This window comes from Phalacrocorax carbo, chromosome 4 (assembly GCF_963921805.1).
Source record: "Phalacrocorax carbo chromosome 4, bPhaCar2.1, whole genome shotgun sequence".
NCBI lineage: Eukaryota > Metazoa > Chordata > Aves > Suliformes > Phalacrocoracidae > Phalacrocorax > Phalacrocorax carbo.
The window spans coordinates 10,999,997-11,027,699 of NC_087516.1; the positions used below are offsets into that span (position 1 = coordinate 10,999,997).

The following is a 27,703-nucleotide window of genomic DNA, read 5'->3' on the forward strand; positions in this document are numbered from 1 at the left end:
GATCCGACTTTAGAATGGTGAGCAGGAGCCACTTGATCTTGGTGTCCCTATATCTAACCTGGACGGTCAGCGGGTTGTTCTAGATGAAAAAGAACCAACAAAGGGTAGAGGTAAGTTGGCATAAAGGCTTTTATTTATGATGTCAAGTCAGTTTCATAAACACTGACTTTGATTAGTTTCTTCTGTTGAAGCAAAGGTGAGGTAAATGTGATTAGACCTGGATATCTCACATATAGCCTATATTCTTTTTAATTAAAAAGGAGTGCAGTTTCTAAAGATTGAAGATTAAATTAATCTGTTGATACCAAGTACTTCACTGTTGCTGTAAGAAATTTTTCCCTAGTAATACTTGAATATATTACTTGCATTCAGCCATAGATACACACACACATTTAGGGACAGAGTGCCCAGTAATAATAATGAGAATAAAATGCCAAATAACTTGTGTGAATTTGGCAATTACTTCGAAAGAAACATTATGCATAAGTAAAACAGACGCAGTTTCTGTAGCAGCTCTATGTTCTGCTATGATAATCCGCTTCTTTAACACGAGAAAGTAGCAAAGTCTACATCTTCAGTTTTAAGTGATGATTTCTGGAGGTAATACTAAAAAGGATATAATTTTTGATTTCCTGGACAAAATAATTTGAAAAATAGAAGTTGATCAGCTGAACAACTGACAATCTTTTGGCACAATTAATGTGTTAGATTAATGTAAGCAGCCTTGAGAGTAAAGGTTCAGTTTCTCTAGGAGATGTTTTTATGGATATAGAACACTTAGTTTTAAAAATGAAATTAGATGCGGTTAAATTAAATTGACTCTGCTGATCCTCTTTGAGAAAGAACTAGGAGAATAAAGATGGAGGTATTTATTGAGGAATATCAGATTTGTCATTTTTCTAGGAAACAGAACCAATTGTCACTTTGAAAAAAGATATAAATCTAAATACTCACACAGATAATTAGTTTAAGGATTACAAGTCAAACTGTAATCCTATGCGCTGCCAGCTGCTCTAAAAGCCTAAATTATAGAGGATCGTTCTAGCAGTAGGCTGATTCTGTGGCAACATACCAGTGGAAAAGGGTCATGATTCTGTATTTGCAGCTCAGTCTTCAGTTAGTGTAACTGATGTAGCAGATGTAATTGGAAGGAGCCATTTAGTTAGTTAGAAGTAGACAAGGAGGATATGGTAATGTCTAGAAAACAGTTGATGCACAAAACAGGTTGAAAAAGATTCAACATGACCTTCCAGTGGTCTTTTCTGCTGAATATATTTTTTCTTGTTCAAATTCTAAATTTGAGAATTACAGGCTGAATTATTAGCTGAGATTCTGAAAAGTATTTGACCTAAATCAACTGAAAATTTAGGAGAACTTAAATGAAACTTCAACATCTTTAAACTTTAAAAGTATTGCCAGTAAGAGGAAAATTTGAAGATGAGATGGAGATTCTGGTAGGTTTTGACTGAAAAGTATCAGGGATATATCAACTGTATTCACTCTTTATTTTCTGGGTACATCTTTGAGAAATTTTAAAGCAAAAAATCTGGTTTGTGCATCATCGTCACTTAAATATTACTTCTTCGGGAAATTACAAATTTTTAGTTATAGAAGGTATGTTTATGTTCAGTGTTTACAGATAAACAAAAAGGTGCATCAGTAAAACAGAGTGCAACTGTAACTACTTCAAGAAATCAAGTATCTACTGTAAGTCTTCTGCAATGATTTTTGTCCCTTAGATCATCTTTTGTTTCCTTCTGGAATTCTATACTAAAAGCTGCATTCATCCATGATTTTGAATGAGCCAAATTATGTAACTAGATTGAGTATAGCTATAATTCATTCGATATTTTTCCACTGTCAACAGCATTTATTTGTGAGAACTTTGTGTTCATGATGAATCACATAGCTTTCACTGTGTTGCTTGTTGTTTTGTCTCTCATTGGCTTATCTAATTTTGAAAATGATTTAATTACTCTGATATTCAAAGGCCCTTTCTGTAATGTGAATTTTTCAGAGTAGACAATATTGTATTTATTTATACATTTTTGGGAAATACTATGGCAAGGTTAAACTAAAACATATGTTGTGGTGGTGTTAGAGAAATGTGTTTTCAAAATAACTTTTTTATTCACTTAGACCATGTTATGTACACAATGATATAGCCTAAATGTAAGTAGTACCTTAACTTTCCTTCTAATGCAGGGAGAGGGAAGAACTCTAGGAAAGTCTAATTCTATCAAAATGAAAGGCGAAAATGGAAAAAATGCTAGGGAAGTCCGGCTGTCAAAGAGAGAAGACTCTATTGCAAAGATTGGGAAAAAAAAATGTCAGAAAATAAATTTGGATGAAGCAGAGGGTATGTGAACTTTATGTATTAACATAAGTAATCTTAGAAAAATTAGAATTTTATATCTCTTTAGGAAAAGGTACCGTGTTTAATAATGCATTGTGAAAATCATAGCCATGATCCTTATATTTTTGTTTGTCACTGTGTTTGAACTGTAAAGTTTTTGAGGCTGAAGGCAAAATTTTAAGAATACTTAAAGATAGACACAGGTGCCTAGTGGGATTTCCAAAAGTGAAAGTTACCTAATTCCAGGTAAAATAAAAAGGAATTAGTTACTCAATTGCAGCTGAATATCCCATTCAATACCCTTTGCAAGCCATGTAGAAGCTTGCCTTTCTGGTTACCTTTACGTACGAGTCTCTAACTCACTGAAAGGCATTCTGCACCATGGTGTAGACCCTAACTTACTCAGGTAAGAATTTTTGAAATTTTTTGTCTGAAGTCTGTAACGGTCAGGTCAGGTCAGTCTGATGACTGTGGAAGAGCTGTGATGGTCAAGAGAAAAAGCTTAGCATATATTCAGTAACTGCTCTAAAAAGGGGATTAGAAGTAGAAATAAGCAGAGAGGTTATTGGTAATCCTCTATATTCTGAGTCCTATTTTTACCTTCAATTACATCTTAATAGTTTTGGTGATATCATTGGAAAAGAACTCATAGGAGAATTTGCTTTTTAATGGAAAGATCTCCATGGGAAAACAGAATTTAAAAAACGTAGCACTAGAAATCTTGACATATCACCCTCTGCCCTAGGGCATTAATTGAAGCAATTACCTTTCTGGTCAGCCCTACACATTCCTCCCTGTTTTCCCAAGTAGAGAAAAAAATCAGAGGACATACCTCATACACAGATTAAAATTCACTGCTGTTGTTACCTAATATGCATATCCAAAACTTCAGTTATGCACAGTTATACAGCAAATGAATGTTCATCTGTGAATAAATGTCCACTCACCAGAATGGGTGAAAAAATGCTATGACTAAAACTTTTATTGCAAAGTAGATGTTTACTATAAGTGTTATTACAAAACATGAGTGCATTTTAAATTATTTTGTGTTGCTTACTATTTTGTTGTTTTCCATATCTTAATATTTTCATTTTTCTTCCTAGGGCTGAGTAAAACATTAACATAATTTGAAAACTTCAGAATTCGAGGCTTTCACATTTTATTTTGAATTTTGTGAAATTTGTCCAAGTTCGGAAAATACGTACCAAATGTTGTAGACTGTTTTTTAATGAAAAAAACCAAACTGTTCTATGAAGTTTGAAATTTCAGAAAGGAACATTTTGTATAACGCATATTAGAAATGTTGCATGTTTTAATATGCATACTGCCATTTTGCAAAACTTTGGCAATAAGAAGCATTTTGAAGCTTCCATCTTGGCTACATTCAGATTTTATGGCGTTTGTCAAAGCATGTTAAAAAGTAATTTTTACAAATACATTGCAAGTCCTGCCAAATATGAATAGAGGATTAGGAATAAGGTCGTACGAGTGCAATTGTATGACTTCATATTATGCTAAGTTAAAACTGATACAAACTTTTTGTGCTTTATTTTGTAATGGCTTTTGCTTCAAACAGTATTTATAGGCTGGGTTGAAACTCTTGATTTTAATTTATCTGTTGGAGATGCATCTTTAATATTGCATAGTTTCAATGCTCTCTTCTTGAATAATTAGGACATGCAGAGACCCTATATTAAGATTTACATATTTTTATATGTTTTGTACCAAAGAGTTTGTTTATTGTTGTGATGCTTCTTTTTTGAGGAGTGGTATAATTCTTGGCTTATGATTGATAAGTTTCTTGTTGCCAAGTTTTGAGACTTTCTAGAACAGTGGTGATTTACTATGAGTATTATTTATATATAGAAACATATTAAACCACTGGACATCATTAAGGACATGATCAGAAAATCACTTCTAGTTGTGTTAAAAACTCTACTAAAAAAGCTGCCCCATTGCTTTGAGTAATGGCTCCTTTGGTTATTACTACCTATATGCTACTGATTCATTGCAGCACAAAGGAAAATGGGGTTACTTAAATCAACATCTGATCATGCCCTGTGATGATAACATCCCGGGTTAAAACTACATCTTGAATTGAAACTGTGATAAAATATTATTAAACTGAGAGAAATTCAACATAACAAGGAAGTTTGCAACATTCTGAATCTTTGAACTTTCAAATGGCGTGGCTGTTTTTGAGTTAAGAGTTGAGAAAACTATCCAGAATATAAAAATGTGCACCCATTGTCAGTAAGACCAGAGCCTTGTTTTGTATGAAGAATTAAAAAATCCTCTGTGTGTATGTGTACAGATTTATTAACTGCATAAAATAGAAGATGTGTTCAAGGCTCAGTGAATTGCAGCTGTTCTAAACTGCAAAACTCTTACAATAGCAATCCTAATGGTCTTAATTATAGTGATGCTAGCGAACATTGCTGCAATTGAAAAAGTTCCTCATTAACATGGGATCTTATTTCAAGGCAGCATTGAAAGAATTGAAGATCTTCATGGAAAATAAATGTGCTGAAAATTTACGTTTTAATGACATTGCACTTTCTGACAAAAACTTGTCAATTTTGGGTTTTTCCCCAATAGAATTTTTTGAACTCATATCCAAAGCTCAAAGTAACAGAGCAGATGACCAACGTGGACTGCTAAGGAAAGAAGACCTTATTCTTCCTGACTTTCTTCGTTTACCACCCGCTGGACCAGAACCATCCTCATCTACTCCCACAGGCCCTAAAGGCCTCCACAAGCGAGTTTCAAAAAATGATGGCAAGGATGGATGTACATCTCCAAGTGGAAAACAGGAGTCCATACAAAACTTTAATGAAAATTCAGTTAAGAAAATGGGTTACTCAGAAAACAAACATAAATCTGCTTTGACAGCGCTGCACAGTCAGAAGACTTTCAGTGTTCCTTTCAATACTGCATTGTCTCCAATTCCGCATGCACAGGAAAACAATGCAACAATATGGAAAAGGCAGTCAAGAGAATTACAGGCTGAAGGCATACAGATGGTAGATGATGAGAACGTGGCAGACTTGACTCTTGTGGCTGAAGGAGATATTAGTAGCCCTAACAGCACTTTGCTACCACCGCCACCACCAACACCACCGTCAGACATCAGTAAGCTCACAGAAGCCAACTATCCACCCCCAACTCCTTTTGCAGGTAATCAGGAAAAATCTGGATATCAAAGATCCAATTCAGGTATTTCTAAATTTTAATAGTCTTTCCTTTCATGTAAAACTACTTTTCCTTGGCACTGTTAATCAGTGTTTGGCACCCATTAAAACAAGAAAGAAAATTCTCTCTGCACCTTAATTTTTTTACAAAAAGAAAAAAAACTATTTTCATTGCCTTACTCTGTGCTAACTGTAATACTTCTGGTTGCCTTTTAACAATGTACTTTTGTTTGGATTTGGAATGTGGCCAAAAATGGCCACGTGCAGACAAACCTTATGCTATAATTATCTTTTTTTTTTTAAACCGTAGGAGTACAAAACAAGATATCAGCATATTTTGAGCTGCATAACACTTGTGTTCCAGATTTTCTGATCCATTTGTCATAATGAGATACATGATTAGGGTTTGGAAGTTTATGTGCTTTAGCGGAAACCCTAATTATGTGTTGAAAATTGCAGTATTGTTTACGATTAAAATTTGAAATGGGTAAACCTTAATTTAAATGATATTTCTCTAATAAATTAGATATCTTTGACTAGAAATAAAAATGTTACTTTTTTTAACCCATACTTTGCTACACAGAGAAATAGATTGCATCCATCATACTTCTCCCCAGAATGTTCACATATGAAATTAGGTCTTTCTATTAGATAATTTTAAAGAAAACATGTAACTTTTTTTAAGTTGTAAGTTTCATGGTCTAGCAATATCACAGAGCAATATTAGCCCAAGGCTGAAGTATGGAATTTCTTTATAAACACGGACTCCAATAATAATTGCTGTTACCAGAAACAAGAATCTGAAGACAATGGGTGTTGTGACATTGATGATTTACAGTCACTGTACTGTATATTTTAATGTAAAATATAAGAAGAGGTATCTATGTGCTACATTTATTTTTGATGTTTCACAAACATATGGTGCCATAATTTGTATGATCACATTTCTTTGTGATGTGGGAATATACATTTTAATTATTTATCTTTTTACACAGAGTATTTGATACTGTTCTTTATCTGTATGGTTGATGATTTGTAAATACTTCTTTGGTTGTTGGATGCTTATAAATGGCAATGCAAATTATTTCATCCTCTTGGTATTTTAAAAACAAATTCCTTTATTAGCAGTATTTGAGAAATGTTCTATAAACGCTACCACTTAATTTCTGAAACTGAGTATTGAACAGACTTGTAACCAGTGCCTACAAATAACAAAACCACAAATTGTACTTCAGACATACTGGTGTGTATATGCATAGATTTGTGTTGGTGTCTTTCTGATAATATGACAAGTGTACAACATAGGTATCAGTTTGCATCCTTTCCAGTGAGAACTGTTAAAAAACCATTTGCACTTAAAAAAAACTTCATTAATTTACAGTATTTTAATGCATGCCATACGTTTCTGTGTAACCACTGAACTGTAGCTTTCCCTTTTCCCACTTTCTACTTTTTACTTTGTAGAAATCTTTGTGTAGTTTTCACATGTATTTTGTATCTTTGTTCTCTCAGGAGTAATAAATTCTAGACCTAGTTACGCAAACTGGTTTTAAGCTTTGATTTTCTTCATTATTTAAAAACACTTCTTTTGGTCCTGGATTAAGAATTCTGATTAAAATTATCTTCTTATAACAAACAGATTAATGGATATGAACTAGCAATTACCATGAGACAAAGTTGACAAATGATATATTTGTTAATTGTCTGGATACCAAAGGGCAAATGCTGTCTGAGATGCTGATGGGTCACATGTAAAATCCATAGCATTGACATGTGCTCCAGAAGGCAGATAAGAGAGAAGATTGCTTTTAAATGAGTCGTTACAAGAACTCCTGAAAGGAGAGTCTCTTCTGTCTTTGGGTTCTTGGGCTAAACTTTATATTCATTACTTTTCTTCTTATTTTAAACTAAAGCAGTTCTTCCCTAGTCTGTAAGAAATGAGCTGGTGATCTCAGTTCATTTGGTGTGGAGTAACCAATATAACAACCTCTTTGTTTGGTAATCTTGGGTAAGCAATGAAGGGTTGGATAGGTGCTGGAGACCGCACTACGCTTTTCATTCTTAGAAGTGGGTCCTATATAACAGTACTGTGAAGCCTAATTAAAAAAAAATAATACTGCAGAGAGGCTTGTGCTGTTATCTAGGTCTCGTGTTCTGGGGGCTGAAAATGTAGTTTTTCCAAAAGTCACTGTGTTCCCACATAGTTGTGGGCCTCCATGAAAGAAAATGAAGCAGTTGAAGGTCCTACAGCAGTTCCCCTTTTAAAATTATTCAGACTTTTCCACAACAACTAACTAATGTCCTGCATATTGAATTTTTGTTTTACAAATTTTAATTGTCATATATTCCAGCTGGTTTACTCTACTTTCACTGGTGATTGTCTTTTATTTTTCTGTCATAGTCACCTGTGAGAGACCTTTAAGTAATCAAACAAAATAATTTTGCAAAACTAAAATCTTAGTTTCTCTTAGCTTTGTGAGAAGCCAGATTTTATGTGGTTTGGTTTTTTTTGTTGAATAGCAAAAATCTAAAAGAAAGATGTAAAACACTTACCTTTGGCTAAAACCTTATTGCATACACTAACTCCATTCTACGCTCATCTCACAGTACGCTGCTATTGGAACTGTACAAAAGAACGGTGATTTTATGGAAAAAGTGTGGGCTGAAACAAAACATTTCTGTTTTCATGATTTCATGGAGTTTGCATGGAAAGACTGTTCAATGATGTACAGTAATTATAATAAAGACTGCTGGAAGCTATCTCCAGTCAATAATCGATAATTCAAAGGACTAAATCATTAATAATGGTTGCTTTTTTAAGTGCTTTAATGGTCTCCATTCATAATCTCTTATGAATGGAAAATGCATTTCTGATTGGTTTGTTGAATTAAAATGTTGGGATAAAAAGAAAAATAGTGACTACATAATTTGAAGTGGTCTGTAATCTTGGTTTCAGATTGGTATAAAGCCAAATGACATTTATGCTTACACTTTGCGTTGGGCGTTTACACATCGGGTTTATGTGTGCTGGGAGAAGGGCTGGCAGGGATGAAATAGTCCCTCACGTTCTGCAGGGGTCAGTTCTGTAACTGCAGGCTGATGTAGCAATGCCAGGCCAATATGCATCCCTGTAACAGTCAACTCTTGAGGCGTTTTTCTGTTTGAAGGTCTAGAAGGTAAAATATGAATAATGGAAAACAGCAAAAGGAGGTTCGCATCGCTCAGAGCTTTTGAGAACAATTTTTCAAACAAGGATCTTTCATAAGTGAAATGTGTTTATACTGTAGTAATATTCAGCTATGAAGTAACATCATTACCGATTCTAGTTGCGTTACTCGTCAAGAAGAAAATGTATTTTTGAATAAGCTGGATAGTTCTGGAATTTCGCCACTTGAAAAATCAGGAGTTTCTGGAATCTGAACACTAATTCTGAAATGCGCTTACTTCATGTCTCTACGTAAAATGGCGGTGTAATTGGCTTGAAGCGCTGCATTCATTTTTGAAAGTGTTAAAACACTGATTTAATCTCTTTGGTTTTGGTGGTGGGTGTTTTTGTTTGGTTGTTTTTTTTGTTTCTTTTTAAATGGCATGGTATAGTCTAGGTACTTTTAATGTTCCCCAGTTTTTCCCAGGGGTTAGGCATATTCATTACCCAAGTGAAAAATAGCTGTCATGGGGACAGGCAGTCTTTCAAACCGTTAGTCCCCCACAAGAGATGTGAATATCAGGCCAGAGGCATTGCACTAGTTTATTTATTCAGCGATATTCCACTGGGGCCAGTGAGTTGTTCGCTGTTATTGTTGTCTCTACTACAGAGTAGGTGGGCATTTAGTCTTAGTAGCAATTGAGCTTTTTCAGGGAGTATCATTGAATCCTTAGGTAGGATAATTTTCAAATTTGCAGCAATCCAGACTGAAGGTGCACAGACCGTAGATTCGATTCCATCAGATTGTTCTCTCTACCATTATTTTAAAAGTTCTTGGGTTTTTTTTCTTCATTTAGGATGAGAAATATTCTTAAAATCAAATTACAATTACAGTCAATGGTATTATTGCCTACCAAGTAAGAAGGTATTTTTTTGAGTAGATGTATAGACTGGATCCAACAATTCAGTCGAACAGGGTTTATTCAAAACTCCCTTTTCACAGGTATATAATGTCATCGGTTAAGACAGAGAGCCAGCATGGGAAAATAAAAGCATGGTGAACTCCCTGGAATTATACTTGAATAATAAGGCTATGGAAGATAAAGGGTAAATTTAGACTATATAAACAGTTACCTAATTTGTTCTGAAGATACTGCTTGGTTTCTGAAATAGATGGGCAATGGTATCCTCAAAGGAAACTTGCTGCTTTTTTTAATGGAAAGAATTCTTTCAGGAGTGGGATGGTTAGTAGCAGTGCTAGGATTTTTTTGCTTTGAAAGATAAATTATGAGGCAATAAAATGTAGGGTGGGCTCTCAGAGCCTGGGGCGGCTATTGTTCCCAAAGACAAAAAGAAACAATCTCAACAGCTCTGTTTTTATTATTCACAGAGAAGATGCAGTATGCTGCAAGCAAGGAACAGAGGTCAGATAGCATCAGTGGTATTTCTGTGACTTTCACTTTTTGACTACTAAACTTTTCAGTTATAAGGGTAATGAATTCCAAGTGCAATAAACTTTGTGATAGTTAAGGAGATTAAAAATTATCTTGCGTATATCTTCAAAAATTCAATATAAACATTTACTTTTGTAATAAATTCTATAATTTATGTAATTAATATTTTACATAATCCCTTAATTCATGTGGCATATTTTAGAGAAAATCCAGAGGTGTTTACTATGTAAATCAAGATAGCCATGTAAATCAAAACGTAAATGAAATAAAAATTTAAGAAAAGGAAGGGATTATGACTAAAAGATGTAAAAATAATGCAAATCATTATTTTTAACAAAGGCTGTTGTCCTGCAGTTAATTACATCCTTACTGGCTCTGTGTAATTTTATAGAAGATAATTGGATTCTGGATCAATATAAAGAAGTACTCGTGGGGATCCAGTAATACTAAGGCCAGAATCTGTTAATCCTCTTTTAAGCAGGGCATGATTACATTGGAGAATTACATGTGGTACATGGCTGAGATCATTAATAAACAAAGGGGAAGAGTTATGTTAAGAGCAGACACCCAGGAAGCAAGGAAGGCCTTGAGGGATAGTTATTTGAAATGTACGCTTATGGCAATCAATCAGCAAGATACGCATTTCAGAGAGAATTACAAATTTTATCACTTGCTAGATAAAATATCAGAAAAATTACAACTGCTCTTTGAACCAAATGCACACAGGCCAAAACCAGATCTAGTCAAACGTGGATCTTGTATTTGGAGGATGAAATTAACTTAGTTGAATTAGTAGTTGAAACGTAACTGGTAGCCCTGCTAAACCACATTGTAGAATTTCTTAACTGAAAAATAACATAATGAATGGCAGGTTAAATTAAAACTGATTCAAGTAATTCAATCCACTATTTCCCAACGTATTATTCTCTTCAATAACTAAACCTGCTGTTGCTGACTACTGATGGAAATTGAGCAAAACCAGTGTTAACAATAAATGCTGGAAGATCAAACTGAGGGCTGAATACCTTTAGACTGTTGCAGAGATGTTTTGTCCTGCCTATTGCTTGGACAGTATTCAAAAATTATTTCAGTTTTAGCAGTGGAGAAACAGAAGGTTCAAGCAAATTGGCCGGCGTTATCGAGGGCATGCATACCACTTTGGATCAAAATTCAGACTTTCTTATTTTATTTCTTCTCAGACTGTCCCTGGCTTTTAAATTACATTGTGCGCAGTTCCCTTCAGCAGCTGTCGTAGCCATGGGTTTGAAAGGTCACTGCCCGCAGCAAACACAGGTTGCAGCGTTCCCTTTTTTGATTATATACACCACTGGTGAGCTGTCGTGCATGACCACGCAGTCATACCAGCTCCCTCTTCAACATAATATTCAGAATTTGTCTTTCCAAATACTGTTTTGTGCTTTGTTCTTGTGAATGCTTTTGAGATGAGTGCGATGAAAGAATTTCTGTCCACCCTGTGTTTCTAAACTTAATGCTGCAAATGTATTCCAGAAATTCCCAGGACAAAAGTAAACAGCCTGATAATGCAGACTACTGCTGCTTTGTAGAATAGTCTCTTTCCTAGCTTGATGCCTTCATCATTATTGAGTCAGATTTCAAGGCCCTAAGCATATGCTGCTGTTGGTGTTTCATCGTGCAAGTGAAATACGGCATGTAAAGTCAAATTTCCTTTGAAAAGTTTTAGTATAAACTGTAGGCAGGAAACTTTTATTAAATCCTCTTTCTCCTTGGTGTTGTATCAGTTAAGAGATAAAAGGAAGGCGACATTTGAAGGGAATTTAACCGGCAGAATTCTAAATCTTAAATGTAAGGTATCCTTTTCCCTTTGGAAGCATAAATCACTTGGCAAACTTAAAAACCCAAACGGTTATATACTAACAGTACATCAGCCAGTGTGGAAGTCATTTATCTACCACTTAAAAGAATCCACATCTGGGAAGCCTAAAATTCTGAAGTACCATTTCACAACAGTTTAGGACAGGAAAGGAGAAGTGTCTTCCCCAGAGTGAAACTGCCAGTTTATGTGTATCTTAAGGAAGAAGAGCTACTCATACTGACACATTTCCAGGACACCAAAGTGAACACCACTGCAGAAGTGACCCTTGCAAAGCTCTTTTTTTTTTTTTTATAGTCTGATGTAAAAAAAAAAAAAGCGCTCTCAGCCAGCATGTTACCGCCTTAGGACAGGTGGTTGTATGGAATCAGAGATGAGAACAGTATCTGCCCAATTCCCTGCATTAAAGAACACACTGGTCTATGAATTGAGGGACTGCAAATGACTGCATTTGGCGGTGGTATATGCCAGTGAATAACCAGTTCCTTAGCTGTTCCTGAAAACTTCACTGATTTCCTTTCACAAGAGTTCTATACTTTGAACAGATTCTTATCTGTTATAAGTCAGCACAAAATCATTGAACTGGAGCTTGTCCTCTTTAACTGAATATCTGATCCTCTCTGACGTTAGAAGCGTTAGAAGCTGAATGCCTGGGATCGACTGTATAGATGCCAGCAGAGTATTCTTGTTAGCTTTCAGCAGAACTGAGAGCCATCTGAATAGTAAATGGTTTTGGCAAGAAGGGCAGGATTTTAGCAAAGGTGGAATGCTAAGTGAAACGCTGCATCTACATGGAAGAGGTATCGTCCATATGGAAATGGTCTTGGGAAAATGATGGAAAAGGCTCTAATGTTCTGTCATATATGAAGTCCACTAAGTATGGACTTCCAACTACAGACAAATACAGAGCTCATCTCTTACAGGGAGACTTAATAGATTTCTACTTGCTTTTATAAAAAAAGATAAAAATGGTGTGAATGGAGCTATATCGAGTATTGATCACTTAAAAATAAAGGTGCTGAATTTCAGATCGGCTCTATTTGTGCTTTAACAAATGAATCATAACTAAAATTAGCACATTGAAAATAAATGGATCTAATAATTATGGTATAGAAATAATATCATTGCAAGATGTTGTGGGTGGACCTTTAAATCCCAAGCATCTGCATTGAGTTATGGTTTTCTGATCCTATCGTCTACATTTGACAGTTAGTGCTGTTCCTGAAATTTCCAGGTTTTTTTTTAACCCTATTTTTTGCTCAGAATTTGGCCAAATGCTCCCTTGGTCCTAAACTACTTGGAAGACAATGTCTTCCAATATCTTGCTTCTATCTTACTTAAGAGTTTGAGGAATATTTTATACTGAAGAACAAAAATTCCCTTTGTCTTCCTATGTAAAGATACTTTTCCATAATCACAATGTTAAATTCAGAGACCTTAAGAAAATACACAAAATCAAAATTTCAGAAAAAGAGAAATATTGGTAAAGGAGATCAGATCAGCCAAGATACTGCTTGATCATTTACCTTTTGAAAAATGCAGAGCAGTGCACCTAGCCTTCTAAGCAGTTATTTAGCTGTGAATCTGTAAAACAGCAGATCTCCAGTTTAAAGACAGAAGATGACATGCATCATCCCATCTTTAAACCAGCTGGAACATACTAATGGGATCAGATGCACAAGAAAATTCCCTTAGAGCTGCGTGGAATACTTAGCAGGGGAGCCAAAGATTACCAATAGGCACGATGATGCTATTCCAATCTCTGCAACTACTGCTCTAAGCACTGGCTTCCTTTCACTTTTGAAGTTAGGTAAGATATTAGACAGATTGAATTCAGGAAAATAAAATATCACTCCTGACATGCTTTATGCAGGGCAAAGCAATCCACAGAGGTACCTGCAGAGGTTTCATCAGTTCAGTGCAAGAATATGTGAAGAGAAATTTTATCTGTGAAAGCTCTCTGCACCACAGATGGTGCCCTGCACAGCTAATTTTGCTCAGGTATTGGTTACTCAAAAAAAGAATACGAGGAGACCAGGGCAAAAGTGTCGTAGGCATCATTTAAGCCTCATTATAAAGCTCCACTGAGTACATGCAAATCATGAGTCTATTTTAAATATTACAGGATACATTTATACACTGTTTTTGGAATCTCCTATTATTTGTGCTAAATAGCCTTGCTTCATAAATGCTTTGTTTTAAGAAATGGGAAAAAAAGGCACATTAAAATATTTTTTCGGTGTAGTGCTACTCTTGAAATCATCTTCCCGTTTGGTTTAGATGAGCCAAGATCTTTTGTACCCTGCCAGGAAAAGAGAAATCATCTTCACAGTATTATGCCTTAGTAATTCCATATTCTTTTTGACTGGTATTTTAGGTAAGACCTCCTCTGTTACTGTCCTGCCTCTAGTAGTAATTTATTAGATGCTTCAGAGGGATTGCTTCTGAGAAGGGCATTAATAGGAAAAACTGCCCATAGTACAGATTTATTTCTCTTCAAGTGGGTTTGTGTCTTATGAAGCCCAAGAACTAACATTGACCTTATTTTTGCTTCGTTCCTATCAGACACTTTGCAAGCCCAGTTGCTCCGTGTGGTGGCTCAGTGACACCATAATTCCGAGACTTAATGGCATTTCTTATATGTAGCTGTGGAAAGACTTAGCAACCAAATAAATACAGCAATGCTTACGCCTTCCACGGTGTTTCTCAGCAGGAGCTTCCAGCCCTTTCATCTGTTGTACCCTGTTAATGCAGGCTCTGTCTTTCGTCTATGGAAAGTATTTCAGCTTAGTTCAAGTCAACGGAGCTATAAGACCTTACACCACCATCAAAGTTGTTTCTTTACATTTAGCAGAAGGATGTATTCTCAATACTGGGACAACTGGATGACTCATGCTCTGTCAATGCAAACTCTTTGGTGTCATTCATTATTAGTATGGCTTCTTTGAAATTAGTATCTCTTTTAAACCGACATGAAAGGAGAATCAGAGATCTTCCTCAAAGGGCACAGAATGGTAGATTAAAAAGATCAGGAGTAAGGTTCAGTACATTCATGTAAAGATAAACATTTTAGAATAGAAGAATAGCATTTTACACCACAGTCATGCAAATAGCAATTAAAATTAAGCCAATGTTCAGCTGCTGTAGGAAGATGTAAACATGAAGCGTCATATAGTCCCATTAAATGTTAGCTGTAATTTAGTAGGCTGGAGTCGTGCTGGGCTAACAGGGCTGAGAAAGCTTTCTGCCTTCTCTCTGCTATTGCTCAGCTGATTTGTTTGGAGTTTGATCTAATTCCTCTGGATGTGAAAAAGGCAAGCTTTACTGATGTGGAATATCCACCTTATTAATGCAGGGCTGCACTGGAGCTAAAGCACTAAAATAATATTGCACTACTTAGAATTTTAACTTTTTTTTTTTTAAATAGAAAACTTTTAACCCTTGAGAAGACCCTGGAGTGATTTGGTTGAAACAGTATGAAATCGCTTTTTTTGTCCTTTTCCCCTTTCCCCTTCTGCATATCAAAATGTTCTTGATTACGATTATACATTGAGATTTACTTTTCTTGCAAAAACCACTGTACACATCACTTTATGGAGCAAACACAAATAAAAGATTTCAAAGCCAGCTGTGGGTTACCACACCAGTCTCATGGGATTTGTGTGGCTTGATGTACTAGTCAGAGTCTTGTGTGTCCTGCGGCAAAAAGTTTGAAAATGGTTTAGGTAAGGCATGGTGGACAGGATGGTATCTTTTAAAAGACCAGCTGATATACATGGAAAAAAGAAATAAAACATGAAATGGAAGCCCTTACTCAGGTCTGCCTTTGTGCCTTGAAAGCTTTTCTATTTTTTTCTTGGATATCAGTTGGTCTAATAAAAGCAGTTCTCTCTCCAGGCGACTTTTGCCCCTTGTTATATCATTATGGTGCGGGCATCTCAGCTACAGAAATCATGTTGATAACCATGGTATGAATCATGAAATGAACTCATGCTTCAGCCTTCCCTTCTTGTTGCGTGTCAAAACAGGCAAAACAGCTTTATCTGCATTTGCTTTAACAAGTGCCTAGCAGTTTGCAGTGTCACACCTAATGCAAAACTAGCTTTTGGGAGCTCAAGGTTTTAATCTAGGATTAACTTGGGATAGTAATGACTTTGTATGAGTAGTTCTAGAGAATAGGCCTGAATCCTAGAAGTGTGATTTTCGAAGCGCTGTAACAAAAAGAAACTTCAAGGTTAAAAAAAAACCACACATAACTCAGGTATTTCTAGAATGTTTAAGGCCCTTCAGCAGATTAAGCTATTTCTTCTTGTCCTGTAAACCGTGGCCCATAATTGCTTAGTTGCAGTTCAGGACAGTGAACTGCAACTTCATAGTCTGCGAGAGAATTAATGTCTAGCCAAGTAAAAACAATATCTCAGCAGGGATGTGGGACTGAAGGCCTGTTCAAGTCAAAGAACATCTCCTGTTCTGCCCCAGGAGAAGCTCTTATTCCCCTCCTTCACCTTTGGGTTTGCTGGTGTGAGGGTTTTTGTTCCAGAGGTGTACAATTTTATACTAAGTAGTTATTTTTAATGGAATCTTTTTAAAAACTCTGAAAAATGCTAAATTAAGACAGATACATATTAACATTTTACATTAATCTTTGAGATCTACTGTTTAGTTACCTACTTAGTACATCAATAAGTCGTCTTGATGGGGCAGAGGAATATCCCAGCTGAGTATCTACCATTAGGACCTCAGAGGAGGTTGCAATATTGAAAACTGCTAAAACCAGAACACACATAACTCTCATGTTTTTTGTTTTCAATTCTTCTGTTAGGTGCAAACCACAGAAAGAAAAAAGACTCACAAGGGACTTCAGGAAACTCTTGTGAGCAAACCTCTCACAAAGTGAAGACCAGCAGAAGCTTTAATCCTCCTGGTGTGAGAGAGAACCCTGGTACCGAGCTCCCTGTAAACAAGATAATCGATGTGGATGGTGTCAAACTGGAGGACACCAGCACACGCCCCTGTGACGATTCTGAAGGGAACCTCAGCTTTGAAGGTTACATCTCTGAACTGAGAACTTGCCAAGGGAGGATGAGGACTGGAGTTTATAGGACATCAGAACTTCCATCTCTGATTACTGTCAAGAGTGAGAAGAATAAGGGCACTGAGAATCAGTACAAAGCTACTTTTGTTTAAATCTCTGTTTTTAATTAAGAGTTCTGGTATTTTTGCTTGGCGTCAGCAGCAATGGAGATATGCCTTAGAGACATGTTTCTACAAGTTGTAAGTTGTTTTCAGTACCTGTTGCCTTCAACGAGCCTGCCAGACTGTCTCTTCTGATATAAGTTATAACTTGTAGAATGAAAAGATACTATTTCATCGAAAGTATTGAGCTATTTGTTTTTGTTCTCTTACCATTTCTATATAATTTTCCCTGGGACTATTCCATTGCACAGTGCAATTAAAATTACTATTTCCACCCTTATCCTTCTTGTCTTTAATAAAGACAAACTCACAGTAAATTCCCCTATCCAAACTCTTTATTTAAGACAATTTTACTTTAATCTTCTAATGTTTTTTCCTGGTCTGCATGATTCCCTATGCGTCTGTAGACTTTTGAAGTGGAAGTAAAATCAGTTACTGGTGTAAAAAAGATTAGATTATTTTATTATTATCTTCCTACCTGTCTCGTAACATTTGGGAAGGGGTCCAGGTGGAATTCAGTCTTGTCTAATGTGTTGCCTGGATGGATGTATGCAACAAGACTGTGGTTATACAAGCAGCAAGAAGTGGAAAAAAAAAAGCTGTGACTTTCCTGTGCTGGGAGTAATAGCTGCTCCTGTAGCCAACACTGGTGACGTTTCCATACCTGAAATGTCTGTACTAATTACATCATGGTGGGAGGGTCATCCGGGTCCCTCCTCATCACTGCTCTTGGTGTCTCTTAGCTTTGGGGGAAGGCGGATTTTGTTATTGCTTTCAATAAGTGGTAAAGTACCCCTCATTCTTCTTGTTATTGATTCTAGTTTCAGTCAACCTTCTAGCCTTGGGTGGAGTTTTGAGAAAGAAAAGATAATACTAGTGAACATGTTGCTTTTGCCACCCGCTCCTTTTCCTCCTTTCGTATTACTTCAGAAGAGGTTATGAGTCTGGACAAGCAAAAGAGTACACAAAGAAATGAGAGTGTTGGACCTCTGCTCATCAACGTGAAAAAATATTGAGTGTATGTATTGAGACCTTCTGGTGGTTCACTGCTTTGAAATTATTGTGAGTCTCAAAATGTTGTATGGCATAGCTCCGAGACTGCAGATCCACACAGGCAGTAAGTCTAAAGCATTGCAGTAATTATTCATTAACTTTTTCTTTTTTCCTTGTTATTAAAGCCTACCAAGAATTATGAATAGCTGAGAATACTGGAGGCAGTCACTCAGTTTCTTAAACTTAAATCCATAAGTGAGAAAGAGGTATGTATGATTTTACAGCAGTAAAGTAAGACTCCTAAAGCTTAAGAGTTATACATCATATGCTCCAGTGATATAAATGGACACATCACCCATTAACTTTAATAGTTTAATTCTTTGACAGCATGGGAGAGCCAAGCTGTGTGCAGGAACATGAAGGATGTGAAAGAAGAGAGCTATAGGGAAAAATCTTGGCAGAATGCCTGAAATCCTGTAAACAAAAGGGCATGGGAAACCCCGTTCCTCCACATGCTGCGCTGTTATGCCAGTTATTGGCATGTTGTTTAAAAGAATGACTTCTTACCTAGGACTGATGGAAATTCATTCCTTAGACACAGAAATAATAATTATTCAATTCTTCTATTCAATATCTAGCAGAATATAAAAGCTAAACCTGCTGGAATCAGTTGCCACAGATCATGGAGTTACTAAAAATGAATGTGGACAGCCTGTCTCTGGCTGCTGTTTTCCAAGATTTTACTAAGGATGTTGTCCAGTTTTAATTACTGTGTGACTTCAACATTATAATATGATTTCAGGTTGCCTCATTATATACTGTGATTTCCACTACTAATGAAATCTAATTGCAATTAAAAAAAACAACCCAAATGAAGCACTGCTTGATAGCTTAATCCTTTACCTTGCTAGCTAGTTCCTAAAGATAATCAGATTTTATACAGTTTATTTCTTTTACTTTTCCCAGTTTTCCCCTGTTGAAACTCCACTTGTACAGAGAGTCACTCTTACGTTTCCTCTACCCCACAATGGTAAATAAAAGGGGATTTTGGTCTCCCCATCCTCTTAATGTGGAAGAGGGAAATTCACTGACTGTTTCAAACCTAAAACTGTAACAACCAGTGACATAAAAAAATCCCAAGACTTAGAAAATCCTGCAACATTCTAAATCTTACTTAATATGTTAGTTCTCTCATATTTCACTTGTTGTCATAGTACTTGATTTTCAAATGGTAGTAGTTTCAGCCTCATAGACTCTGCAACAGTCTGTTCTGTTGTTTGGGGTTTTTTTGTTTTGTTTTAAAGTCTCTGTGAAGAATAAAAAATATACATATAGGCAAACTTGCAAAGGGACTTCCCCTTTAGGATTACTGTAGCAGTATGCCTTGGCAACAAATTTGTGATATAATGCACATGCAAAATAAACCACTCTGCAATTAAGTTCTTGGGGTCTGCATGACAAATAACCAACGTTTTTTGAAGGCACATAAACAGGCTTTGCAAAGAGACTTTGCAAGAGATTTACTGCTCTGTGGGAAGGCGCCAATACCTGACTGTACCATGTCCTTTCTCATGCCCCTGAAAGTCTTCTGGGGGCTACTGAGTGTCTTTCAAGGATGCTGGGTCCTTCATGCACTACTTCTCCACCTGGAACTTTGGTCTGTTTTCCTGCCTTTGCTGTAGCATGTATTGTTTTATTCCTCCTTCTCTTCTGATGCTGGAATTTACTGTTCTTAACAGAAAACTGTTAAAAGGCGAGGCTCAGCCAGTAGCCTCCGTGTTTTGTTGGAGCAGAGATAACCAGGACTTATGAGCCCATTTTGATTTTTTTGGAAGTAGCCTGATTTTCATGACAAAACTGAAATCCTTGCCAGTAGTTGTTTCTCACTGGTGGTGCTATTGCTCTTCCCAGATATCGCTGATGTGGCATCGATAGTGAATGTTCTCATTTAAAATAGTCTCTACTAAGGTTCTCTGCAGCTGGGAGACTGGGTGAGTGTGGAGTAGTGTGCTGTAGCGTCCGTGATGCAAACACCCAGAGGCATCTTTTCACAATTTCTCAAAGATTTTGAAAATTTTCCAAAGGCTCAGTTAGCCAAAGGCCATGGCCCAACTGCAGGTCCTTATCATGGGGTGTGAGAAGCCAAAACCATTGCACGTCCAAGCCACTCCTCCTAGCTCTCAACCATAGGTGGTTGTGTTGGGTTTAGAAACGAACGTATTTTCTGCATCAACAGGCAGATTTCCAAGCTTTGTGGGAATGTAGCAAACCCGTGTGACAACAGTGTTGCTCTGTGGAGAGTGTGGGTGTTCACCCTGCAGCAAAAACAAGTGGCACAACCAAATACTACTCTCTGCTCTTGGAACAGCATCCCAAGCTTAGCATCACAGAGTTAGGGTAATGAACAACCAGGAGATTTGTGAACCCTAATCCAATGCCAATTAAAACACAGGAAAAACTTCCATTGATCTTACTGAAATGTTTTCTTGCTGTAGACCAACTGTCACTTTTAGCAAGGTTGACTTGATTTTTTTCAGAAGACCTTTATCTGCTGAGAAGTGCTGGATGATCAGGTGTGTGCAAATCTTGCCTGCATTACTCAAAATGTTAGCAAATCCAATATGTTACACATGAACCAACATGTCTTCTGAATTGTTTGTGTGGAAGATAAGGGAAGAAAATTGTTTATATTTTTCCATCCCAAGTGATTATTCTGCTGCACAGTCTAAAAATGTTGTTGTACAGAGTTTGATTTGTATTCTTGTTTTATTTGTGCTTTTGTCTTTAAACATCTATGTAATCACTTTGTAATATGAAAACACACATTGGACTTATTTCTCATGCCTTGTCTCCCCAAAGTATTGAGAAATCCTGTACCATACAATAATGTTTATAGAACCGTAAGTATGTCAAACTCATTTAAAATGTTAAATGTGTATGTAGTAAGTAAATAATTTATACCACTAGAACTGATAAAGTTGCATTGATATCAAATTTCAAAGTAGGGAAAAGATGTGAAAAATGTTTTTGTGGTTATTCTGGGACCTGCTGCCATTTGGACGTCACAGCTTCAATGGAAGTATGAGACAATGTGAAACTAGCCTGCATTTTATTAGATTTTGCAAAGACGTCTTCTTAAACCTAGCTTACATAAAGAATTTCCTTTAAAAGAGGATTTTAAAGAATTTCTGCCAAATATTTATATACCTTAAAAATAGCTCATCCTCTGGAATTTAATAATAGCGGGTTAGGTTTTTAGCCTTTAATTAATTCCTTTTGCTCCATTCTAGCAACACAAAGGGATTGCAAACCTGAGGTAAGGCAGTAGCTGAATGTTTTCCAGTTCCAGTGTAATCCTCCTCTGGCTTCCCTTCTACATAGTCTTGGTGGATTGTCTAGCTCTGTGGTTTCTGAGTGGACAAATGCATCAGAACTCTGCCCTTGCAGCAGGCACTGCTAAAATATACGAATGCTTTCTCTACCAGAGAGTAAGAGTGGAACAAACTGGGGGTCCCAATAGATCAGTGTATGTGTACACTAACCTGAATCAGTGACACGATGCTCGTTAAACTGTTCCCTTCTCATTCACCACCCTTTTGTCTGTGCTTTGAATGCTCTGTGCCAGAGCAAGGGTCAATGCAGAATTTTGAGTGCCAATAGTAGAAAATAACAATGGATGGGAATGGGATGAAATGTAACTTCCAATTCCATGCTGACGCTGTATTACTCCCCACAGTAATCTCATACCAGTTTCATAGAATCATAGAATGGCTTGGGTTGGAAGGGACCTTCAAGATCATCTAGTTCCAACCCCCCTGCCATGGGCAGGGACACCTTCCACTAGACCAGGTTTCCCAAAGTCCCATCTAACCTGGCCTTGAACAATTCCAGAGATGGGGCATCCACAGCTTCTCTAGGGAACCTGTTCCAGTGCCTCACCACCCTCATAGTGAAGAATTTCTTCCCAATATCTAAGCTTGATAGAATCATAGAATCGTTAAGGTTGGAAAAGACCTCTAGGGTCATCAAGTCCAGCTGTCAACCCATCAACCCAACACTACCATGTCTCCTAAACCATGTCCCAAAGTGCCATGTCTACACATTTTTTTTAACACCTCCAGGGATGGTGACTCCACCACCTCTCTGGGCGGCCTGTTCCAGTGCCTGACCACTCTTTCAGTGATGAATTTTTTTCTAATATCCAATCTAAACCTGCTGACACAGCTTGAGACCAAGAGATCTCCCCTCTTTCAGTTTAAAGCCATTAACCCTTGTCCTATCACTACATGCCCTTGTAAAAAGTCCCTCTCCAGCTTTCTTGTAGGCCCCCTTCAGGTACTGGAAGGCTGCTATAAGGTCTCCCTGCAGCCTTCTCTTCTCCAGGCTGAACAACCCCAAATCTCAGCCTTTCCTCATAGGGTAGGTGCTCCAGCCCCCGATCATCTTTGTGGCCCTCCTCTGGTCCATGTTGTTCTTATGCTGGGGGCCCCAGACCTGAAAGCAGTACTCTAGGTGGGGTCTCACCAGAGGGAGTAGAAGGCCAAAATCACATCTCTTGACCTGCTGCTCACGCTGCTTTTGATGCAGTCCAGGATATGGTTGGCTTTCTGGGCTGCAAGTGCACATTGCTGGGTCATGTTGAGCTTCTCATGAACCAACACCCCCAAGTCCTTCTCCTCAGGGTTGCTCTCAATCCACTCTCTGCCTAGCCTGTATCTGGCTTGGGATTGCCCCAACACAGGTGCAGGACCTTGCACTTGCCCTTGTTGAACTTTGTGAGGTTCACGTGGGCCCACCTTTCCGGCTCCAAGGTCCCTCTGGATGGCATCCCTTCCCTCCAGTGTGTTGACTGCACCACACAGCTTGGTGTCGTCAGCAAACTTGCTGAGGGTGCACTCAGTCCCACTGTCCATGTCGCCAACAAAGAGATTAAATAGCGTCACTCCCAGTACCAACCCCTGAGGAATGCCACTCATTACTGGTCCACTTGGACATCGAGCCATTAACTGCAACTCTTTGAGTGTGACCATCCAGCCAATTCTTTATCCACTGAGTGGTCCATCCATTAAATCCATGCCCCTCCAATTTAGAGACAAGGATGTTTCTTGTGCCAGTGTCAGATGCTTTGCACAAGTGCAGATAGATGACATCAGTCACTCTTCTCTTATCCACCAATGCTATAACCCCATTATGGAAGGTAACCAGATTTATCAGACACAGTTTGCCCTTAGTGAAGCCATGTTGGCTGTCACAAATCACCTCATTATTTTCCATGTGCCTTAGCATAGTTTCCAGGAGAATCTGCTCCATAATCTTGCTGGGCACAGAGGTGAGACTAACTGGCCTGTAGGTCTCTTGGTCTTCCTTTTTTCCCTTTTTGAAAACAGGGGTTATATTTCCCCTTTTCCAGTCAGTGGGAACTTCACCAACTGCCATGACTTCTCAAATATGATGAATAGTGGCTTAGCAACTTCATCTTCCAGTTCCCTCAGGACCCATGGACGCATCTCATCAGGTCCCATGGACTTGTGCACTTTCAGGTTCCTTAGACGATCACAAACTTGATCTTCTCCTACAGTGGGTGATTCTTTATTTTCCCAGTCCCTGCCTTTGCCTTCTGCAACTTGGATGGTGTGGCTTAAACACTTGCTGGTGAAGACTGAGGGAAGAATTCATTGAGTACCTCAGCCTTCTCCATACTCTGAGTAACCAGGTCTGCTTCCTTCTGGAGAGGGACTACATTTTCCCTAGTCTTCCTTTTATCACCTATGTACCTATAAATTTTCATGTTGCCCTTGACGTCCCTAGCCAGATTTAATACTATCAGGGCTTTAGCTTTCCTAACCTGATGCCTGGCTGCCTGTACAATTTCTCTGTATTCCTCCAGGCTACCTGTCCTTGCTTCCACACTCTGTAGGCTTCCTTTTTGTGTTTGAGTTTGGCCAGGAGCATCTTTTTCATCCATGCAGGCCTCCTGGTGTTTTTGCTTGACTTCCTCTTTGTTGGGATGCACCGCTCCTGAGCTTGGAGGAGGTGATCCTTGAATATTAACCAGCTTTCTCAGGCCCCCCTTCCCTCCAGGCCTTTATCCCATGATACTCTACCAAGCAGATCCCTGAAGAGGACAAAGTCTGCTCTCCTGAAGTCCAGGGTAGTGAGCTTGCTGGGCACCCTCCTTGGTGCCTTAAGATCTTGAACTCCACCATTTCATGGTCACTGCAGCCAAGGCTGCCCTTAAGCTTCACATTCCCCACCAGCCCCTCCTTGTTGGTGAGAGCAAGGTCCAGCATAACACCTCTCCTCGTTGGCTCCTCTACCACTTGGAGAAGGAAGTTATCATCAGTGCATTCCAGTGATGATGCTGAATCCCACCCCTGCAGGTACACAGAGCTGCAAAGCCACTAGAGCATTTCCAAGCCCCCATAGCCTGCATCAAGCCTCAGGGTGAGTACTGTAAAGACCACCCACCTACCTCACTAGAGAAGGCCCTGAAATCCCATTTTGGGAGTGTAGTCTTCAATACCTTGTGTCTGCTTTGCCAGGATGCAACCTGTACCTCATTTGCATTCTCTGCCTGCAAAGGTCTGCTCACAATCTCAAAATAGTGTATAGCTTAGTTATTGTACAGCTTCAAGCTTCAATTCCAGAGGAGGCTGATAAAGAAATGAAAGGCCAGATAGAAGTTCATCTAATTAAAGCTAATCCTCTTGGAGTGGGATAATCTTAAATCAGGGCACAAAAATGAAACTAATGCCTCTCCCTGTTACTGCAAGAGATAACTGGGCTCTTTCTTAATGATTCGAATCTTTCCTGGAAAGATGAATCTATGAGATGAGGGGAAACTACCCTTTAATTACTATTCTCCCCCATTTATAGACTTGCACAAGCATCCTTTCCAGCAACTGTTAGCCAGTATTTGCGAGTATACCAACAATGTGAACTCAAATACCAACAATATCTATGTAACTTCAACCTCTTCCATGCGTTTAAAATTTCCAGAGTCAATACTACGGCCAGGATGAAGCAATGCCTGGCTGAGATCAGCCCGCTGTATGCAAAGCAGTTAGCTGAAACTTGTTTGCAAGCAGGAGATAATCGATGATGGTGGGCATATATCTTTAATCTCGTCTTTCCTCATTTAAGTGTTGAGTAAAACGTGTATTAGAAAAGCCAGAACAACACACTTCACAACCTCACTCTCTGGCAAGAGGGTGAAGGCACAACCAGGCAGCTGGTCGTCTTCCTCTTGGAAGTTGCTGGATGGCTAACCATTCACCACTGGTCTTACACCACCTCAGTCTCCTGGAGAAGGCTGGTCATCCCATTGCATGTTGCCCGTTTGCTTTATGCTCTTGTGGGAAAGGGACATACATAGAGATATGAGATTTTGCTGCCAATCATTGCAATGGCATTAGCTTATATCATGAAAGGATCCACTCTATGGTGCTGTAAGATGCAATTTTTCTTTCTAGGCAACTGCATAGTTAACAGGACTGGCCCTTGTGTGAGCAAGAGAAAGTCCAGTTTAATTCAAAATAGACTTAACAGAGCTGATCTGAAAGTCTTGCTTTCTCTTTTAGGTGATTCTGGCTGGGATCTTTGTGCCTAAGTTTAGGTTTCTACTCCAAAGCTGCCTTTGTATCCTGAACACAGGTGCTAATTAATATATTTATCAGAGATAGAGTTAATACTTTCCATGGGTATAAAGAATGATTTGTTTCATTCCTGAGGTGAAACATACTTCTGGACAGGTGACTTGTACCTTAAATTTCACTCTTCTGTATTTTCTAGGTCTCCATTGCTTATTCTGGGAGCCTTGATACCTACCTCAGATGTAAATACATATGCAGCAGGTGCCTGAAGCTAGGTGGGGTGACTGATCTGCCAGTTTCTCCTGATATGTGAACAATGTAAGTCAACGACAGCTCAGATTGTTTCTGCAGAAATTACACAGAACAGCAATCACATTTCTGCAGCAATTACAGGGAGTGGCACTGGAGGTACAGGGAAATAAGGGGAAAGAAAAGAGAGAGAAGGAAATACAGCAGGGATATTGGCCAGGTTCTGAAATCTAGCCTAAGCCTATCTTGAAGTCAGCAGTGAGATAGAGAGTGGTGCGCAAATCACTTTCGAAGTCAGGATTAGTGTAGAGGGGAGAGGGCTGTTCACAAGGAGGGACCCCAGTTTCTTCCTGGTACATCTCTGCCTGCCTTATTTTTGCAATTCAGGGAAAAGTGCCTTTAGGTTTTGTTAGTGACACAATCCCTGTTGATTTGGTGAAAAAACTGTGCAGCAGTCTCCAGCAGGATAAGACCATAGACAGGTGAGAGCAGAAGTAGGCAATAGAGGAGAGGAGGCCATGTGCAGTGGGGCTTTTGTATGCAGCGAGAGTGAAGCCCTGGCTGAGGGGCACCCATGTCCCACCCTAAGGAGGCAAGCTTATCTCTGCCTCCCTGTTATGTTATCAGATCTCCCAATTGCACCCTGAGGCACAGAACTGAGGTCTGAGGGTCGGCATCCTGCATAGGAAGAAGAGCTTGGCAGCAGGGAGACTGAGAGGACAAGGTGGGGGAGAAAGACAGTAGGAGGAAGAGGCAGGAGGGGCAAAGGGATAAAGGAGATTTGTGTCTGATGGGGAAAGAAATTGCAGTTTGTTGCTGCCCTAAGCAGCCAACCTCTTGACTGGAATGACACCACCCATGGGAAATGGTTAGAAATACCCTCTGGGGACAGTCCCTTAGAGATTTGCCACCAGATTTGCCACTAGCAAACACTATGCTAGATTAACAGGTTGAAAGTATAGATTGATAAATCTAAGTGAGTATGCTTATGATGACGCTGTAAAATCCGGTGTCCAAGCAGCCCTGCTGGCAGCTGTGGCAGCGACACTGAGAGACAGGAGCACTGCCTACACAGGGTGCACGTTTAGCAGAGGGCACCCCACTGTGTGGCTTCCCCTGGTCACCATAGCCAAAAGGCTGATCAACAGGTGTCACCTGGCACTTCAACCCTTGGCATATGAGTTATCTGCAAAGCAGAATGTTCAATAAGGCATCTGTTTTCGATACATGTGTATATATATGGAAAAAAAATATATGGAAAATATATGTACATATATATAGGTTTCTATAAAGGATATTATTAGAGCTACAAGCAGAATAATTAGAGCACTATTTGTAAGCTCTACTCTTCACCCTACCATAGGAAATAACCCCGAAGTCGAGGCAGGCTGTGGGGCTGGCTTCCTTCCCATGGGGCTGTCTCTTCCCCATTAGTGCTCTTTCCCACTTCGAAAGGGAAGACTTCGGCTGCCTTCAGCTGCAGCAGTGGAGCCACCTTCCCTCACACATGCCTGACTTATAGACCATTTTAAAGTATGCCATGGGGGCGTCTAATATGCTAATGAAGAAAGTGGGTGGAATAGCAGGAATTTGAGCACAGCTAAAAATGTACATGCCTAACAATTGCAAATCAGCCTGTGCTGAAGTTACCTAAATGTGTTGGCATCGGTGGAAG

The 27,703-nt window shown here is 38.5% G+C and overlaps 1 protein-coding gene across 6 annotated transcripts in view; it reads left to right on the forward strand.

The window, feature by feature from the left end:
* RGS12 (regulator of G protein signaling 12) overlaps positions 1 to 17,695 on the forward strand; it is an 89,921-nt gene extending 72,226 nt beyond the window's left edge. For 3 of the 6 annotated variants that reach the window (XM_064449042.1, XM_064449044.1, XM_064449043.1), the window contains 5 exons: positions 14 to 110; positions 1,631 to 1,707; positions 2,206 to 2,359; positions 4,955 to 5,572; positions 16,821 to 17,687. In XM_064449042.1, coding sequence (XP_064305112.1) covers positions 14 to 110; positions 1,631 to 1,707; positions 2,206 to 2,359; positions 4,955 to 5,572; positions 16,821 to 17,185 — 1,311 coding nt within the window. In that variant the 3' untranslated portion in view covers positions 17,186 to 17,687. Of the gene's footprint in view, positions 1 to 13; positions 111 to 1,630; positions 1,708 to 2,205; positions 2,360 to 3,459; positions 4,827 to 4,954; positions 5,573 to 16,820 lie in introns of those variants that run through there. The other 3 variants (XM_064449038.1, XM_064449039.1, XM_064449041.1) reach the window with 3 other exon arrangements.
* Positions 17,696 to 27,703: the final 10,008 nt, after the last annotated feature.